Below are 20,031 nucleotides of genomic sequence, written 5' to 3'. Positions count from 1 at the left end.
GTTAATGGAAAGCTTGAGGACCCGCAGAAAACATTACTAACAAGCAAATGAAAGGTGTATCTGGAAGACTATGTTCTAACAGACTCTTCATTTCCATCGATCCAATAATGCACTTATGGAGATGATGGGGCATATTGAGGACAGGAAGAGATAAATGAAAACACAGCCTTTTATATTGTTCTTAACGCGGTTATGCCAAACATCATCTGGGTGAATTGAGGTAATTGAGGAGAAGAAAGACACAGGAGTGAAATTCTGTCATCACAAGTGAGAAGTTCTACACTCACACTGAGCCAACAGACTTTTCTGACCTGACAACCAGGGAGGTGCAGGATGCTCCGTGCAGAGAGGAAGAAGCAGGTGGTCCCTGCAGCCGGAAGCCCAGATCCCACCCCAGCTGCTTTGCATGTCCCTCCCAGCTGCCCTACCTTCCAGAGCCCATATCAATGCCTGGGTCAGAGCTCTGGGGAGGAACTGCTCAGTTAGGACCCAGAGGGAACCATGGAAGTCCCAGCACAGCTTCTCTTCCTCCTGCTACTCTGGCTCCCAGGTGAGGGGAATATGAGGTGATTTTGCACATCACTGAAAACTCCAGCCACCTCTGCTCAGCAAAAAATATAGTTAAAATTAAATGTAGATCAACAATTTTGGCTCTACTCAAAGACAGTGGTTTTGATCTAGATTATATGAGTACATTTCTGTTTAATTTCCAATCTCAGATACCACCGGAGAAATTGTGTTGACGCAGTCTCCAGCCACCTTGGCTTTGTCTCCAGGAGAAAGAGCCACCCTCTCCTGCAGGGCCAGTCAGAGTGTCAGCAGCTACTTAGCCTGGTACCAGCAGAAACCTGGGCAGGCTCCCAGGCTCCTCATCTATGGTGCATCCAGCAGGGCCACTGGCATCCCAGACAGGTTCAGTGGCAGCGGGTCTGGAACAGAGTTCACTCTCACCATCAGCAGCCTGGAGCCTGAAGATGTTGGAGTTTATTACTGTCAGCAGGAGAGTAACTGGAAACCACAGTGATTCAACATGAAACAAAAACTTCAACAAGACCATCGGAGTTTACTAGATTATACCAGCTGCTTCCATCACAGAGAGCAAGTGTGGTGGCCACTCAGTTTGAGCATCTCTGCTCTATTTGGACATTTTGTGGTTTAACACACACACACACACACACACACACACACAACTCTTTGAATAATTTGGACTCTTATTCTTGGACTCTCTTCAGCTGAGGCCCCAGAATCTCAGGTTTCCAGAAATAATGTCTCACTATATGAATCCTTATATAGCCCCAGTCTTTCTTAACTTTTCCAGTAGAAGTAGCTCAGTGCATGCTACACTGCTCCATCTGAATTCTGCAACATTCTGAGTAGTAGAAAGTTCTATGTATTTATCCAAATAGTTGACTAACTTAAAGCTGTTCATGTGAAGATACTACCATAGCTGAATAAATACCATTATTTTTTTTTTCTTCAGGCTATCAACATTTTAGTGGTAAATGGTTATTATGGAAAAGTTTGCTATTTAAAAGTGAACTAAAATATTTCTTCAGTTTTCTCTATGATGCAGTGGACTCTAAAAGGATTAAAGTCTCTAAAAATAAAGTACATATTAGGTAAGGAAGAAATAGACTCTTCCTAATGATGTCTGCAAATGACCAAGTAGAAGCAGTGATAGAAGCAGTTGTTTTCATTATTTTTCTCCAAGACTTCCTTCCAAAAGGGATTTCATTGATCATATTCATTTTTTGTCACCTATAAGACATGTTGACATTATGTAACATCTGATATGAAGCACTGAGGACACATCCTATCTGTATTATTCTTGCGAAAATAAATGGTGTGAATTGAATCAGTAGTAAACATCATGCAAAACCAATTAGGAGGACATTATTCAACATAACTGGCCAGTAAACTTCAAATGTTTGAAGGCCATGAAAGAGAAACGAAAGTGAAAAACTATCATAGATGTTAAGACATTAAAGCCAGGATAACCAAATAAAATATGAAAACCAGAATTATAACTTGTAACATAAAAAATGGCATTAATGGGAAAATCAGTGAAATCCACATAGGATTTTACATGAGTTAACTAATAACATTATATCTATGTTCATCTCATGGTTGTGATACTGTGGTTATTTATGAGGCGGACATTAGAGCAAGCTGGAGGAGGAGTATATGGGAACCATCTTTGCTATATTTTTAAAATTTTAAGTCTAAATGTATTTCCCAATAAGTTTAAAATACATACACACACAAGTAAGTAAAAAACAAAATAAGAAAAAGGTGCTTATTAAACAATTCCACAAGTTTCCTCCTATTTTGAATCTTTTTTTTTTTCTAATTCTCATCTTTATTAAAGATGCTAGGTCTACAATCATAGCTCACATTATATAGAGTGTAATCACTAATTTGCTCAGTTCTAGAATACAAAGAAAGCATCTTAAAAATTGACAGGGCATTCCTTCATGAATGTGAAAACTAGGGATCAGGATTCTCTATTTGTTTGAACCTTGGTTTCTTTTTAAACGGAGGGTGCAGAGTTCAAGTTCTCAAGTCCAAAATTACTTATGTTAGTCCATAACCTTATTCCCTTTCAGCATGGCTATTATGTTCATTTAAATGCATTTTAGAAGGCATCTCTGTTTATGGCATCCCAAAGAGTTTAATAAATCTTCTGTGCAAAATTAAACAACAAACACACGTATAAAAACAAAGCTAAAAATTCAAAACTATTTCAGCACTCTGAAAATTGAGGAAGCTAAAATAATTAAAGATGTACATTCTTTATAGAAAAAAAAGTACTAGTACTTTGAGTAAGGAGAGAAAAAGTCTGTAGCCTTTTGCCTGTGACAGCACCCTTCTACCCCCAGCTCAATCAGCATGAATTACAGAACTGGAGTTTTACCAATATAGGATAGCAAATAAAACTAGCAGCTTGTTGCCAAAATGAGTGGACTTGAGTAAAGCCAAGAAGTGAAGTAAAATTTTTCAGTGTTTCCAGCTAAACATGCAGAACTCCGCAGGAAATGAACAGAAAAAGCCCACAGCTTTGCTAGTCCAAGATGATGCCCTGGTTGGGGCAACTAGTACATCTGCTGACAGTAAGTAGCAGATTCCTGGATAAGATAGAGCCATATGCTGAAACAATCTCTGCACACATTCCTAGTAACTTAGAAGCTATAGAGATGAGTGATGAGACCCAGGAGTGCCCGATGCAAAGTAAAACCCGAGAGAGGTAAGAACTGGCTGCATTTTGCATGTGCTTTTTAAACTACACACATATGGATTGACAGAAGACAGATTTACAAGCTCCCAATAATTGAGCAAAACTTCTTCTCAAATGATTGCTGACCACTGAGCTATGCAGATACATGTGCAGTTCCTATAAATTCCAACTAAAGCAGAGATATCAGTGGTCAAACACCACGTGAGATACATATTTTTCAATATCATGCATTGAAATTACATTTAATATGTCTAATCCACTGAATGTTATAGCTCAACCTATCCTATCCTAAATGTGCTCAGAACACGTGCATTAGCTTACAGTTTGCCAACATTGTCTAACACAAACCTTATCTTATATAAAGTGTTGAATATCTCATGTAATTTATTGAATACTGTACTGAAAGAGAAAATAGAATGGTTGTATGAATATGGGAAGTACTATTTCTACTTGAATGCATATCACTTTCACATCATCTGAAAGTGAAACATTTATAACTCCAACTGCCATAAGTCAGGTACTATCAGTAAGTTCAGACAAGTAACTAAGAAGAAAATTTTAAAATGCTCAAAAAAATGAAACAAATTCCAGGCCTTACGTGGTGACTCAAGCTTGTAATCCCAGTACTTTGGGAGGCTGATACCAAAGGATCACTTGAGGCGAGGAGTTCAAGACCAGGCTGGGCAAAATAGCGACACCTTATCTTTAAAAATTTTTTTAAATAAATAGCAGAGAGTGGCGGCATGCACCTATAGTCCCGGCTACTCAGGAGGATGAAGCTGGAGGATCATGGAGCCCAAGAGGTTGAGGCTGCAACGAGCTATGATCACGCCACCGCACTCCAGCTTGGGGTGACAGAGTGAGACCCTGTTTCTAAAAAAAATAAAATTAAGAAAACCCACAATCTAAAGAGAGGTACTATAATATATTATCAAAAATATACAGTTTTCAGTTTAAAATTTATGGAAAAAAACAGAAATGTATGATCTATATTGAAGGAACAAAAATAAAGCAACTACAATAATAACAGCAGAAAATAGTCAATGAAAACTGTATCTAACTTGCCCTAACTATTGGCTTTAGCAAAGACTACAAAACAGTTAATATGTAGATGTTCAAATAATTATTTTTAAAACTATGATCATTGACAAAAAGAAAATATTAATAAAAAGAAGATTCAGCAAGTAGGGCCTCAAGAAAAGAAATGGAAAGTACAAAAAATGGCCAAATGAGAACTCTAGAAATGAAAAGTACAGTAACCCAATTTAAATATTTATTAGCTAGGTCTAATAGCAAACTGAGATGGCAGAACAGTTAACTTGAAAATAGAGGAATAGAAATTATTGAGTTTAAAGAAAATGTTTAGAAAAAGAAGTAGAAGACTTCAGAGATTTTTAACTCAGAGTGAAGGATACAAACAAATGTATATTGAGAGACACAAAGGAGGAGAGAAAGAAAAAGTGGCTGAAAAAATATTTGTAGAAATAATGACCAAAACCTTTTCAAAAGAAAGAAAAAATAATCTTAGATAAAAAATTTAATAAAACCCTTTTAGATACTGAATAGAAATTAATAACTGAATACATCATATTAAAATGTTGAAAGAAAGAGAAAATCTTCATTGCATCAAGAATGAAATCAGACACTATGTACAGAGAAACAACCATACAGCCATTGGATAAGTTTTCATCAGAACCAATAGAGGCTAGAAGCAGTGAAATGACATATTTAAATGCTGAAAGGAAAAAAAAAAAGAAGGCAACCAGCAAATCTATATCCAGTGAAAATATTCTTCGAATCTAAAGAAAAAGCAGAAAAATTATTCAATAAACAAAATACATTCATTCATAGCAGTTATGTCTTATAAGATATTGAGACAAAATCCTTCAGAATCACAGGAAATGACAGCAGAAAGGACCTCGAATCCACTGGAAGAAATGACAGCTTCAAAAGTAGTAAGGAATAATACCAAGTCTAAAAAGATAAAAATACACTTAATGCTATTTATATGAAGTTCAAGACAGGAAAACCTAAATGATTGTGTAGATGTCAGAAAGACAGTTAACTTTTGCTGGCTGTGAGGGGTGACAACCGACAAAGATTGTCCATGAGGGAAGCACAAGGGAATGTGAAATATTCTATCATTCCATCTGGACAATGAATTACACATAAACTTTATTCAGTCACACACTCAAGATGTGTGCACTTTTCTCTGACTGCTTTATCAATTGAAATAAAACTAATAAAAACCAAACCTAGACTCTTTCACACTTACCAGTAATCACAGCCAAGAGCCCAGACTAATTTGGAATATTATCATTATTATCACCACTTCTTTACCTTATCTTGACACTTACACTTTTCATCCAGCAACAGTTTCACAGCTCCACCTCTGGTCCATTCTTTTGGAAGACCCTATAGCCATAGGACAGTTAACACCTATGGAAGACTCATAAATGACATGATTTATGGGTATTTAGCAGAAAATAAGTTGTATGTATCGCAGACTGTCCTATGCAGAAGGTACAATACATGTGAGTGAGACAGTCCCTCTAGCACAGAAAAGAAGGACAAACTAGACCTTCAGAATATGGTCCAGTTTTTAGAGTTCATCAGAAGAACACAGATCAAGGTGTCCTCTCATCTGGGCATAGGAAAGTGAAGTGACTGCAGGTTCTCCCCAGATCAGTGTGGCCTGTGGCTTTGGAGATGTGTACATGAAGCTCACATTTGTTCACATCCACAGTCACTTCCTGGCTTCACCCATAAGAATGATGGTCTGGCTTCTCAGTTACTTAAGAACTGTGCACACAGGTTGTCCGTTACTAAAATGACAATTAAAAACAGTGACTTTGGTTAAATGCATATCAGTAGTTACATTCTGGAGGGAAAAATGAGCAGAGGAGATATATTTTAATACCAAATGAAAAATCACAACCTTGTGATTCCTGTCTCTTCTCATATGATTTATTATGGTTGTGCTGAAACTTCAGAGTATCAAATGAACCCCACATTGTCATCCCTAAAGCTTTGTCTTTCTCCAACCTGAGCCCACGTTTGGGCCATCCACTGGCATCAGAGTGCACTTGTGAGATGATCACTGTCCAGAGAGCAGTGCTAGTGCGACTTATAGGCAGCTCCATGCTGAGTCTCCCCTTGAACTCCCAGCATCACTGACACTGAAGGAGTGTTCTCCTGTCCTCCACAGCACCCAGAGCACAGCCTGCCCTTCCGTGATTTCACTGCCCAACTCAAAACCTCATCACAGATTCCACTACCTCAAAGACAAAGTCAGGTCCCAGGCAGAGGCTGGCGTGGGGGCCTAAAACACCATTTTCTCATCAACTTTTCTGTTAGAAATTTCCAGGCATTTATAAGCAGAATTTCCATATATAGTTAGTATCTTAAAAATGGAAGCCATTTGTAATATGAGAAACATAAAACATGGAAAATAATTAAACCTCACAAGAGCATCATCTAGTCAGAGACTCCAAATTCAACTACTCTAATTCTGAGCTCCCTGCCTTATGGTCCATCTCCATGGTGTCTATGTGTTCCACCCTTATCAAATATATGTTCAAAGAATCATGTAACCTATAATAAAAGACTTAAAAAGGAATAAGTATAGTCAATGACTCAAGAAATAGAGGCTCTCAAACAGAGACAAAAGTATGAAAACAGACCTACTGGGAATTCTAGAAATAAAAAATACAACAATTCAATTGAAAAATGTATTAGACAGACTCGCCAGCAATTTAAGATGACACAAGAATCAATGAACTGAAAAATGAGTCAATAGAAATGATCTCATATAAAGAAGCAAAAAATTGTAAGGAAAAATGCATAAAACCTCAGACATTATAGGTCCATGTGAACAATACCAACAAATTTGTATTAGGAAACACAAAGGAAAATCTTTATGCCCATGTATACCCATGTTTAGCTCCCACTTATAAGTGAGAACATGTGGTATTTGGTTTTTTGTTTCTGCATCAGTTCACTTAGGAAAATGGCCTCCAGCTGCATCCAAGTTTCTGCAAGGGCATGATTTTGTTCTTATTTATGGCTGCATAGTATTCCATGGTATACATATACCACAGTTTCTTTATCCAGTCCATGGTCAATGAGCACAATAGACATTGGGTGCTAGTAGAGGGGACAGAGAGGGAGGAAGGGCAGAGCCTGAAAAACTACCTATGGGTACAATGTTCACTACCTAGTTAATAGCTTCAGTCATATCCCAAACCTCAGCATCATGCAAAATAACTTTGTAACATATCTGTACATGTAAGCTCTGATTCTAAAATAAAAACTGAAAAGGAAAAAAAATGGAGAAACAATGAAAATCATTTTCCAAAGTGATGAAACACATTAATCTATACATGAAAGAAACTCTGTGAAACCCTTTTAGGATAAGCACAATGCAATTCATAACTATACACATTATAGTACCAATGTTGAAAGACAAAGACACAGAGAATTTGGAATGCATCACTAAAATACTGACTTACTCTATACTAGGAAGCAATAATGAAGCCATTGGCTAAATTTTCATCATTACCAATGGAGATGAGAAGACAGTGGAATGACATATTTAAATGCTGGGGGAGAAAAGTCAGCCACAAATTCTATATCCAGCAATACAATCATTTAAATATAAAGGCAAGGTAGAAATATTTCTTTATATACAAAGGTTAATTCATTAATAGCATGTATACCTTGCAAGAGATTCAAGAGAAAATTCTTCAGAATCATAGGGAATGGCTCTAGATAGCAATTCAAATTGAAAAGAAGGAATGAAGTCCTCAAGAAATGAAGCAAGTAAGAAAGAAGCTACAAAAAAAAAAATGTTTACTTTACCTGATATAAAGATTAAGTCCAGGAAAAAACAAACAAACAATTATAATGGATGTCAGAGTATCAGTTACATTGATTGTGTTTTGAGCAGCAGTTTTTGACTGGGAAGCTGCATAAACAAAGCAGCAAGAGAACTGGAAACCTTCCATATTTCGATGTGGATCGTGACATTAAAAGATCTGAATCATTTGCACCCTTAAGATTCGCATCCTTTGCACTGTGTGTTTTATCTTAAATAAAATAAAATAAAATAAAATAAAACAAACCTTGTCTCTTTTAAATAAACCTAAACAAAGAAATAAGAATCACCAAATATTTATGAAAACTCAACTTTATTGAAGAAAAGTGTAAAATATCTCTGAGAAAATCCTAAAGAACTAGAAGTTTGGTAGAGGGAACAGCAGGAGATATCTAAATATGTGCCTCTGCCACTCAGGCAACATGGATTTTACCTCTACTGATTTCCTTAAAAACATAAAACGTACTTAAGTCATTTTGCTCCACGAAAGAGGCCTCCAGCTTCTCTTATGCTCTTTCCACCCCACTGCACCCACCAGGGGATTTGCATACTGTCCCCCTAGGGAGAACCTTCCCTTGTGAGTCTGAGATAAAAGCTCAACTCTAACCTTGCCTTGACTGCTCAGGACTCCTCAGTTCATCTTCTTAGAATGAGGCTCCCTGCTCAGCTCCTGGGGCTGCTGATGCTCTGGGTCCCTTGTAAGGGCAGAAGGGAAATGAGGAAGGAGAATGGGGTAGGAGGGTGAGCTCAGGGCACCCCAATGCCTCCCATGTGTGTCCTGTCTTCCTGTTAGATGCATCTTGTCCTCCAGGATGGGACATGTGAAGTCTAGATCTGTGAGAGTGAGGAAGATTCCAGAAGGAGCAAGGACATGCACTTTAATGAAAGTTGTGACACAGAAAGAGGGGGATGTGATAGGTGACTTCTAGGGGCCCTTTTGTGCCTTGCAAATCTTGGTTCTTTTTAAACCTGTATGTTTTGGGAGGATTAATCAAAATCACACACAAAAAATAATTTAGCAAGACATAAATAACAGATAGAAAATTATTAAAATGGCTCACAATGTTTGTACAAAACCTTGCACTTCTCTCTCATTATTTCAGGATCCAATGGAGATGCTGTGATGACCCAGCCTCCACTCTCCCTGCCGGTCACCCCTGGAGAGCTGGCCTCCATCTCCTGCAGGTCCAGTCACAGCCTCCTTCACAGTAACGGATACACCTATTCGAATTGTTACCTACAGAAGCCAGGCCAGCCACGGCTCCTGATCTATTTGGTTTCTAAGCTGGGACCTTGGATTCCCAGACAAGTGCAGTTTCAGTGGATCGGGGATAGATTCCACGCTTAAAATTAGCAGGGTGGAGTCTTAGGATGTTGGGGTTCATTAGTTCCAGCAAAGTACACACTGGGTCCCTCCCACAACACATGGGAATTCAAGAGGAGATTTGGATGGGGACATAGCCATACCACATCAAATACAAAACAGAGATTCAAAATATATAAGTTAAAAGTGATTAAATAAAGTGAGAAAAAGCCAACTCCATCTTTTGATGGACGACTTTACCCTCTAGCTGCTATAGATGTTTCAAAAGTAGAAAATATCACAACAAGGATTTAAAAGATTCCGTTAAAGTAATTAGCACATTTGACCTAGTTAAAGGATAAAAAATCCCAGCTCTTTCAGTAGCAGTGGATCCAGGACATAGTTCAAACTCAGTATCAGTATTCTGATAGTTGAAGATGATGTAACACTCTAGGGTGTATCACCCTTCCCCCAGTGAGTCACACTCATGTAATCTGCTCCCACTAAGGGTGGGCAGACCTGTGATTTGCTTCGAACCAATATAATATGGCAAAGTGATGGGATAGAATTCTAATGCTTGTATTAGATTATATAATCTTCTGTCTTAACAAACTGAAAGGAGACACTTTCTGCCGGCCTTGAATAAGCAAACAGCCGTGTGTGCATTGCCTGCGGGAGGATCACTAGCAGGGGATTGTCCACAGCCTCTAGGACCTGAGTACAGCCTGCAGGCAAGAGCCAGGAAGAAATTGAAGCCTTGAGTCATAGAGATGCCAGGAAATGAGTTCTGTAACAACTTGAAAGAGCTTTGAAGTGCGTACGTCCTCAGGTGAGTCTCAGGTGAGAATGCAGCCCAAGCTACACTTGGGTACAGTCTTGTGAAACCCTACGGATAGAACCCAAATAACCAGTGTGCAGACTCCTGACAGCAGTAGTAAGATTATAAATTCTTTATTGTTCCCTGATTGGTTAACATCTTGTCTTCCCCAACTGTTTCTTGCCATAAGCACCTGACACAGAAATCATAAATATTTCCATTTTGGAAATTTTAAGTTAGATAAAAACATGCAGGGCAGAATACGAAGCAAATTCAGAACTACTTTATTGAGAATGAAGAAAAAAATGTCTAGGTATGATGATGCAATTGTGTGAAAACTGTGTCTCCAGGGTGTGTACCAGGGTGGGCTCCTGCTTCTCGTATGTTATGGACACCCCCTCTCTCACATCTGCAAGCAGCCAGGGAAGCAACCTGGAGGGCTGAGCTGCACTGCTCACTCAACTTGGACAGATACATGCTGCAGAATATGGTAGCTTTAGAGGACTGCTAAATGCTGGAATAAGTTGCAGCAGGTTCAGCTTCCACGTTACTGACGGTCAGCGGGAAATCTGTCTCAGATCATCCATGCTGATCAGACTCTGACCCCAGAGATGATCTAGGGACAAATCTAGTAAAGGCTTTGGAAACTGACCCAGGTTTCTGACCCAGGACAAACTGATGTCAAATTCTGACCTGTCCTGCACATCAAACCAACAGCTTAGCAAAACATTGTAGACCATCCAGCCATAGCTGAACCACCAGCTGACTACAGACACATGAGTGAATGCAACAGATCAGCCCAGCCAGGTCAGAATAAAGGCACCTGCAAGCTGGCCCTCAGAATTGTAAGGAGTAATAAATAATTGTCTTCTGCCATTATGTTTGGAGCTGGTTTGATTTTTAGCTAAGGCTAACTTGTGAAAAGGAGGCAATAGAGTTAAGTGTGGGGTAGGCACAGTTACTATAATTTGTGTAACTTCAAAGCATATCTGCTTACTTTTTTAATCCAGATATGAATAAACATGTCTGATTATTATGGACTTTGTATATCTCCCTTATCTCCCCAGCGAATCCTAATGAACTGGGGAAAAAGACTCTTTTTCTCCATTTCCTCTCATTCTTTTTGACTATGAGGAGCAACACACTACTGTTTATACTTCTCATTATTCAGATGAATTGATGCTTTAATTTTAGTAGGTTGTCTTCAACGTTTACAGGTCACTGGTGTTAATTATGTCATGAAGAGTTTCTTGCGTACTCATTTTTCATCCATTCATTCCATAAAGTGTTAGTTGAGCACTTACTCTGCACCAGGCATGTGCCTAGGCTGCAACCCTGAGAAAGTCAATGTCTAACTCTCATTGACTTATACTCTACTATAAACAATATAAAATGTTTAGTTAAACACAAATCAACAGTAAGATTTCAGGAAAATTAAAGCTATAGAGGAGAATCAGTATAGAGAGAAGTGGAGACTAGATCAGTTGGGGAGGCAGAGCCTGCTTCCTCTGAGGAGGTGACTGATGCAGAGGCAGACAACTGACTGTAGGGAATCTCTTGAGAAGAGCTTCGGGATCTACAGAGATCAGGCACAAAGGATCTGAGAAGGAACACCATAAGAACACGTGAAGGACAGAGAAAGCCACTAGGAGGAGAGTAAATCAATCCAGGGAAGGAAGAGGAAGTCAGAAGGGTGGCAAGTCACTGTCTTATCTCAGAGTCTTATAGATCACCACACATAATGGGTGTCAAATAAAGAAGGCGCTCCCTGTCAGTCCGTTTTCATACTGCTATAAAGAACTATCCCAGACTGGGGAACTTATAAAGGAAAGAGGTTTAATTGACTCACAGTTCAGCACGGCTGGAGAGGCCTCAGGAAACAAATACCACATGTTCTCACTTATGAGTGGGAGCTAAATACGGGGCATGCATGGACATAAAGATGGGAACAATAAACACTGGTGACTACCAGAGGCAGGAGGGAGGAGGTGAGTTTAAAAAAAAAAAAAAAAAACAACTGCCTATTGGATACTACACTCACTACCTGGAGGACAGAATCATTTGTACCCCAAGCCTCAGCATCATGCAATATACTCTTTTAACAAAGTACATGTACCCACTGAATCTAAAATGAAAGTTGGAAAAAAAAGACACATTGGGAGCCCAAAGTGAAAATCTTGTAAGTTGCTGCCAGTGGATGGCAAATAAACTCTTTAATAAGCAAAATATAGAAGTCTGATCTCAGAAATGCTGAAAATGTAAGAATGATAAGAGTCCCATTAACAGTAGGGAGCCCCCAAGGCTGGAATGGGTTCTCATATGTGACCTGGAGCGCCTGGGAGGAGCCAGTGTGCTGATTTACGGGAACCCTGTCTGTGTTCTGTGTTCTAAGATTGAAAGCCCGGCCTTGCCCCTCCCTGCTGCCTTGGCTGTGTCCCCAAGGCCCATCTGCCATGGACTGAATTATGTTCGCATAACTCATATATCGAACTCCTAACCCCCAATGTGGCTCTATTTGTATATCGCCCTTATAAAGAGGTAATTAAGATTAAAGAAATTCGTAAGAGTGGGGCCCTGATCCAATAGAACTTGTGTCCATAAGATGAGTGCGTCTGCCCTCTGATCCATCCTGCCATCATGCCCTGAGGAAAGGCCGTGTGAAAACATGAGAGCAGCTGCCTGCAAACCAGGGAGAAGGTCCTTTTCAGAAAGCAAACCCTGCTGGACCTTGACTTGAATTTCACAGCCTTCTGAACTGTGAGAAAACTCTGGTTTAGTACAGCCAGCCTGGGACATTTTGATGTAGAAATTCAAGCAGACTCATCCACTGTCCCCACCCTCTTTGAGCAGGATCAGTCTCAGGGCACCCTGTAGACTTGGAGACCCAGCTTTGCTCCTCTTCCTCCTCTTGTTCTGACTTTCTAGTGAAGAAGAAGAAATCAGGCTTCATCCTTAGATGTGTTTGTTTGTTTGTTTGTTTGTTTGTTTTTGCATTAAACACGAATGTTTCCTTGAAGAAGAAATTGTTAGCTTATTTTGCTTCCTGATCAGAATTTAATCAAACTGAATGAACTACTTGCTTGATATTAATATTTGGGAATGTTCATGCTTGATCCCTACTTAGATGCCAGTGGGGATGTTATAGGACCCCACCTCCAGCCCCCTCACTGTGTCCCAGGAGAGAAGGTCACTGTCACCTGCAAGGATGGCCAGAGTGTTAACAGCATCCTAGCCTTGCTCAAGCAGAACCCAGGCCCTGCTCTGAGCTCCCACTGGATCCTGCTGCCCACTGGGCATGATGCCTGCCAGGATCATGGGTGGTGAGGCTAGACAGACATCACTCTGGCCATCAGCAGCTGAGCTATCTTCAGGGCCACATGCCCCCACCTCCTGTCACTACGTGGACACAAACTTCCCCCAGCTGTGGCACTATCCACGGATTTCTCAGGGTCTGGACCTTCTTGAGGAACAGGCTGGGGACAGCTCTGAATCACATTCCCTCTCCTTTCACCTCCTTCCCTCCTCCTCTCTGGGGCACCTCCAGTGCATCTCCATGGCATCCTTGCATGGAGAATGTAAGGGTGTTTCTTCCACCTCTTATTCTGAATTCATGATGCTAATTCGTTTTCACTTTAGACATAGGCTGTCCATGTCTTCAGAGTTGCCACCCTTGTGTCTCTCACACATCCCAGTCAATTGTGGAGCCTATAGTTCTGGCTCCACCATATGAATCTTAGTGGAAGGGTCATTGTTGGCAAGTTGTAGTTATTGTAAGACCAGAAAGTAAAATAGCAAATATTCAGAAGCTTGTGCATAGGGCAGACATGGCCATTGTGGACATCTTTGTCCTGCTATGCTCAGGGCCGGAGAAACCCAAATCACTTTGAAGAGTTCATGAATTCTGCTCTCTTCATCTCCATTTTTCTTTTTATATTCTAAACAATTAGCTCCTCATTCTCCTTAATTTCTTCCCCTCTTAAGGTCTGCTAGAAACAGGCAAGACACTTGAAGAAGACATAAAATCTGGGGACTGTATGTATCTCCTCGACACCAAAATTGTGTTCCAGTTTCCCATCTTTCTCAGTGGTTTCTGATGGGAAGATGCTGACTGCTCCAGCCAGGTTCCAGTCAGAGGTTACATTTAGAGGGTTTACAAATAAACCTTCTGGGTACTTACTGCTTGATTCCCAGGAAGGCAGCAGAAGGGTGGATCAGGATTCCCAGAATAAAGGATACCAGAGTCACTCCTGAGAAATGTTGTGGGTATGAGATGAAAGGATGAAAGGATGTGAACAGAGTCCCAGCAGCTGTGTAAGCCATGAAAGCTGGGCACAGAGATTCCACATCGCTCCAGTCAGAGGGGAGGTCTTGTCCTGTGACCCCACAGTCACTGAGCCAGTGTACTGCTCTGTCTGACAGGAGCCATGAGGGTGACCCACGGCTGAGCTCTGGGAATGTCTCTGGCAGATTCTGTTGCTTCCCAGCCCTACCTAGAGTCACTCAGTGTCCACAGCAATGGGCAGGTCTCTGCTTGTCCCAGCAGGGAAATGTGGGTGAGGCCTGAGCTTTCTGACCGTCAGGCTCTGTCATGGGGAAGGGGCTGTAGGGTTGGTGCACCATTGTTGGTTTTAAATGCTCAATTTATCAAATTTAAAATCATACCTTATACCAACAAAGTTATATCTATTTCTATGTGAATAGATATTCTATTGATTTATGATATAGATAACAAATGTATAGTACATATAAATATATCAATATAATTTATGTTCAAAATATATATTTAATAAATAAACTTTACATAATATATAGGTATATTTATATTACCTATTAAGCATGTGCTCCTTTTTATTCTAACTTAACAGAATGTGGCTCAGTAAGGATTCGGAGATATTTGTTGACCCTCCTTCTTTGGCTCCAGGAGGGTCTTAGTCACTCAGGACCAGTGAGGACAGAGCTAAGGAGAACGGGCCCCAGGAGCCCAGGCCCAGCCCTAAGGCTCTAGTCTCTGAGACTTTTGCCCTGGCTGTGAGCTCTGGGCTTGGTGCAGCATCTGAGGAAGCTTCCTTCCCTGAAGCTTCTGCCAGGCATCCCAGTGGGCAGAGCCTTTAGTTCCTCCCAGACTCTGAGCCCCATGGCTTAGGAGAGCAGCTGCTTCCTCTACAGCCCTGGGCCAGAACCAGGCAGCTTTCCGGCAGTGCAAGACTTTCCTTAGCCCTGGGTTGAAGACCATATTGCAAAGCTCTCCTCTATGTATTAGTGTACCAGAAAGTCCATCCTGCTCTTAAACTCAGAGAACACATTTCCACAATTGTTGAAGCTAGCACTTCAACAGAAGCTGCATGTGGATTCTGGGGAGGTTGGGGGTGGAGGGTGGGATGGGCAGAAATAATTAGAAATTTGACTTTAAAAGAAAAATGGAGATGAAGAGAGCAGAATTCATGAACTCTTCAAAGTGGTTTGGGTTTCTCCAGCCCTGAGCATAGCAGGACAAAGATGCCAGGGAGAAAAATAATTTATTATGGTTCTTGCTCATGGTTCCTTTCTTCAAGGCCTGGCTTTTTTCAACCCTCACCAAATAAAGATACCCGTTGGGATTTCTCCTCTCCATCCAATGTAACCTAGAAGCATATTGTGATTTAAAATGTGACAAAGCTCTTGGCACCTACACAGCAGCTGTCTCCCCACCATTTGGTGTATAAAGCACCAGCTCTGTCCTACTGTGCAAAGTGAGGGCAGTGAGCCTCTTCCAGACCAGGACAGGAGGAGGGATTAGGGGAAAATGGAATCATCTCCACAATGAGAGGTCAGAGAAGTAAGGGGTGGGCAGGATTTGAAAGGGGTTTGATCCCTCATTAAAATAGTAAAGGTGAAGGGTTTGCACTGCCTTTGTTTTTGGAATAGTTATGAGAGGTCATGATGCATAGAGCCACTGTAGCCCTCTTGAGGCTGTGAGGCATTGAACCCAAGACTGAAAAGGCAATGTGGTGCAGGTGCAAAGCAGAAATGTAGAAAGCACGTGGGCCTTTTCTGCTGCCACCAAGCTGCTGCACAAGCTCTGAATGTTCAAACTTTGGACTTTGTATCTTCATTTAGCCACTGCTACATATTTTTTAAACTGCCTCTAAAACTATTATAACTTACTCCAAGGAGATACTTAAGGGAGTGTGGCTGAGCCTTCTACTTGAGTTAAAGGAGAAGATAGGCATGAATATATGTGGGGTGTGGTGAGGACCTGTAGGGTGGGGGAGGGAGTCTGAGGCATGAAGAGCAGAAACCTTAAAAAATTATTTTTCTCCCTGGCATCTTTGTCCTGCTATGCTCAGGGCTGGAGAAACCCAAACCACTTTGAAGAGTTCATGAATTCCGCTCTCTTCATCTCCATTTTTCTTTTTATATTCTAAACAATTAGCCCCTCATTCTCCTTAATTTCTTCCTCTCCCAAGGTCTGCTAGAAACAGGCAAGACACTTGAAGAAGACATAAAGTCTGGGGACTGTATGCATCTCCTCGACACCAAAATTGTGTTCCAGTTTCCCATCCTTCTCAGTGGTTTCTGATGGGAAGATGCGGACTGCTCCAGCCAGGTTCCTGTCAGAGGTTGCATTTGGAGGGTTTATGAAGAAACCTTCCAGGTACTTATTGCTTGATTCCCAGGAAGGCAGCAGAAGGGTGGGTCAGGATTCCCAGAATAAAGAATACCAGAGTCATTCCTGGGAAAGGTTGTGGGTATGAGACGAAAGGATGTAAACCTCGGACCTGTGGCCGAAGGCTTAGAGGCATGAAAGTGAAGACCATATATCTAAGAACAAGGGACAAAGGAGAATCTTATATTTGGGGAGAGATGGCCATAGTCCAGGTGGAAGATGGTGGAAGCTGCAGAGGATGGGGCAGTGGGGGTAGAGGTGGGAAAAGGGGTCAGATTTGCAATACATTTGGGGTCTGGGATTACTGGTTCCACTTTTGTTTGTTACAAGATACCCAGTTCAGTGTATTGAGAATGCAGCAACTGTAAGCATTTATTGATCTTACAGACTTTAATTTATTTTGAAATAATTTTGGTGAAGAATTTCAGTTTTTGATGACTGAGATGGAGGGGAAATTTACAAGGCAAAGGGCAGAAGGCCACCGACTTCGGTCCTTACGTAAAGTTCTAGTTTTGTTTTTTGTTTTTTAAATAAGTACTTTGCCATTTGTTTTATGTCTTTGGCAATTTCCAGCGCCCTAAAATCATTAGATATCACAAAAATGCATAAACTCACAAAACAATCACAAAATTGTGTGGTATTGTATGTTGTAGTTAATTTGATTGTGGTAATCATTATACCATGTATATGTATATTAAATAATCTTGGGTGCTTTAAAAATATGTGATTTTATTTGTCAATTATACCTCAATAAAGCTGATAAAAAGTCCCACAAGTAACGCATTCACAACACATATCCTGATATGTTCTGTATAGTTAATCCTAAAAGGAGGAGATATGAGCCCCAAGGAACAAAAGTCATCCACGTTGGAATGTCCTGCTTCAGTGATGGAGAAGAACAATTACACATGAACTGATCACTGAAGGAAAACCAGCTTTCAACTGGGAACTGAAACTTCTCTCTAATAACTGGAATTGCATCGCATAGTTCTTTAAAGCCAACCCCTAACACTCTGACCCCTCTGAACCTTTAATAATTGGGCAGCCACTTCCACCGGCTCAGTCCCTCAGCTTCCTGCTGCCCAGGAAAATGGGCATGGGGCAGTCCTAGGTGCTGATGAACATCACTCATTACTGGATGCTCTTGGTTGCTTCTGTGGGGTGTGCCTAGTGACCCAGCTAAAACTCACCTCTAACATCCCAAATGACCAGGCCAGGCTGGCTCTGCTGGGAGATGAAGAATATGACCTTGTAACAGTTTGGTTGCATTGGTTCTGTTTCCCAGTGCAGATGCAACAGGGGATATTATTAACCAATCGTTAACTCTCCATCCGTGTCTTTGGAACAGAGGGGACCAGCAGGGCCACTCAGGGTATTAGTGCTGACTTAGGCTGGTACCAACTCAAACAGGAGCAGAATCTTAGGTGGTAATCTAGGAAGTGATCACCAGACCCCAGCAGCCCCATATCAACTTCAGTGGCTGTCAGAGTGGGGTTATACTGTCACAGTCAGCAGGGTAGAACCAAAGGAGACAAGCTGTTTGAGTCAGATTTGCTCTTTGTGGCATGGCCCTGAACCAATACTTGTCCACTGGGTGCTCAGAGCCTCCGGGACATAACAAAAACTTTCTTCAGCATATGCTGTTTATTCTGATAAGAACAAATCCCTATTTATACTTAGATGTCATTTATGTGACTCAACAGGCAGCCACATATCCTAATTCTCCCAAGCCCTATGCTGCATATTTAGGACCAGGATATCTTCTGTATAGCAAAGACAAATAACTAATATGCCAATTAATTTAAAATACTAGGTGATTTTCACAACTTTGGAGAATTAATTTGTATTAAAAACACTTGAGAAAGCATAAATTCACAAAGAAAAGAAAAGACACCATCCAGTTTCTCGGCAGCAGGAAATGATAAGATGCATTTTCTCACCAGCTAGATAATGTCTCTCTGCGACATTGTGTCCCAGGTAGTTTCATTTTGGGCTTTGCAATATTTTTAAAGTGATGATCAATGAGATATAGAAAAACATATTCATGTATTGGATTAACATTTATTTGTATATGATTAATAATAAACCTGTTGTTATTTTAATAATTTTTGAATACTAAAGAAAAGCCCAAAGAAGATAATTGTAAAACGCTTAACATCAAATCACCCCCTCAAAAAACATGCCATAGAATATTTTATCACATCAACTTCCAAGTGTTCTTTTTTTTCTCCTATATGTGTGTTTGACTGTTGGTCAAAAACACTGTGGTATAACCCATCTTTCACAGCAGTCTACCTACAATTAACATTTGTGAATAGTCGGTATGCCATTCAACATTATTTTTGATGGATGCTTAGCATTTCATTACATTTATAAATCTTATTTTATTTAGTCTCCAAATGATAGAATATAATCTGAAAACATTACACCAGATAAAAGAAAAATGAGCCACCTGAAGGTCCCAAACCTAGAACTTTTCACTGGCTTCTCGCCCATGTCTACTCCTTCCTCACTCATGACCAAGCTTCCCACTGCTTCGGAGAAGACAGCATGGGTGTGCAAGTCATTGCCTCACTCAAACACCCCCAGACTCTTCAGCCATCTAAGCTTAGAAATATAATCAATGAGAAGATATCAAGTACATGTGGCCTTTAATAGTTAATAACTACTATTACGTTTCTCATGTTTGCCATGTAGGCACAAAAGAACTACTACTTTTGTGGCCAATGAGTTTTATTCTTGATATGCTATTACCGATTCAGAGGGAACAGAGTCCTGCCCTTTTTCAATGCAATAGTCTTTATCCAAAGAATCACAGAAATTCTGAAAAAAATGTTTTAGAAGGATATTTGAAAGCATTCATTTCATCTAATTATAAATCCCCCATTAGATGATAGAAAATGATGAGGAAACTTTGGAAAACAGCCTTAAATACTTTTTTTTTTTTTTTTTTTTTTGAGACAGAGTCTCGCTATGTCGCCCAGGGTGGAGTGCAGTGGCCGGATCTCAGCTCACTGCAAGCTCCGCCTCCCGGGTTTTTACGCCATTCTCCTGCCTCAGCCTCCCGAGTAGCCGGGACTACAGGCGCCCACCACCTCGCCCGGCTAGTTTTTTGTATTTTTTAGTAGAGATGGGGTTTCACCGTGTTAGCCAG

General features: G+C 40.5%; 1 protein-coding gene across 13 annotated transcripts in view; it reads left to right on the top strand.

Annotated features, from left to right (window-relative positions):
* Positions 1-20,031, top strand: part of LOC126934450 (immunoglobulin kappa light chain) — a 246,297-nt gene that overhangs the window by 85,312 nt on the left and 140,954 nt on the right. For 2 of the 13 annotated variants that reach the window (XM_050755262.1, XM_050755259.1), the window contains exon 2: positions 720-1,004. The exons of 10 other annotated variants lie outside the window; for them this stretch is intronic. In XM_050755262.1, coding sequence (XP_050611219.1) covers positions 720-1,004 — 285 coding nt within the window. Of the gene's footprint in view, positions 1-442; positions 551-719; positions 1,005-20,031 lie in introns of those variants that run through there. One more of the 13 variants, XM_050755260.1, reaches the window with a different exon arrangement.

The sequence above is a fragment of the Macaca thibetana genome, chromosome 13, assembly GCF_024542745.1.
Source record: "Macaca thibetana thibetana isolate TM-01 chromosome 13, ASM2454274v1, whole genome shotgun sequence".
NCBI classification, from domain to species: Eukaryota; Metazoa; Chordata; class Mammalia; order Primates; family Cercopithecidae; genus Macaca; species Macaca thibetana.
This window is presented reverse-complemented; position numbering and strand designations above follow the sequence as displayed.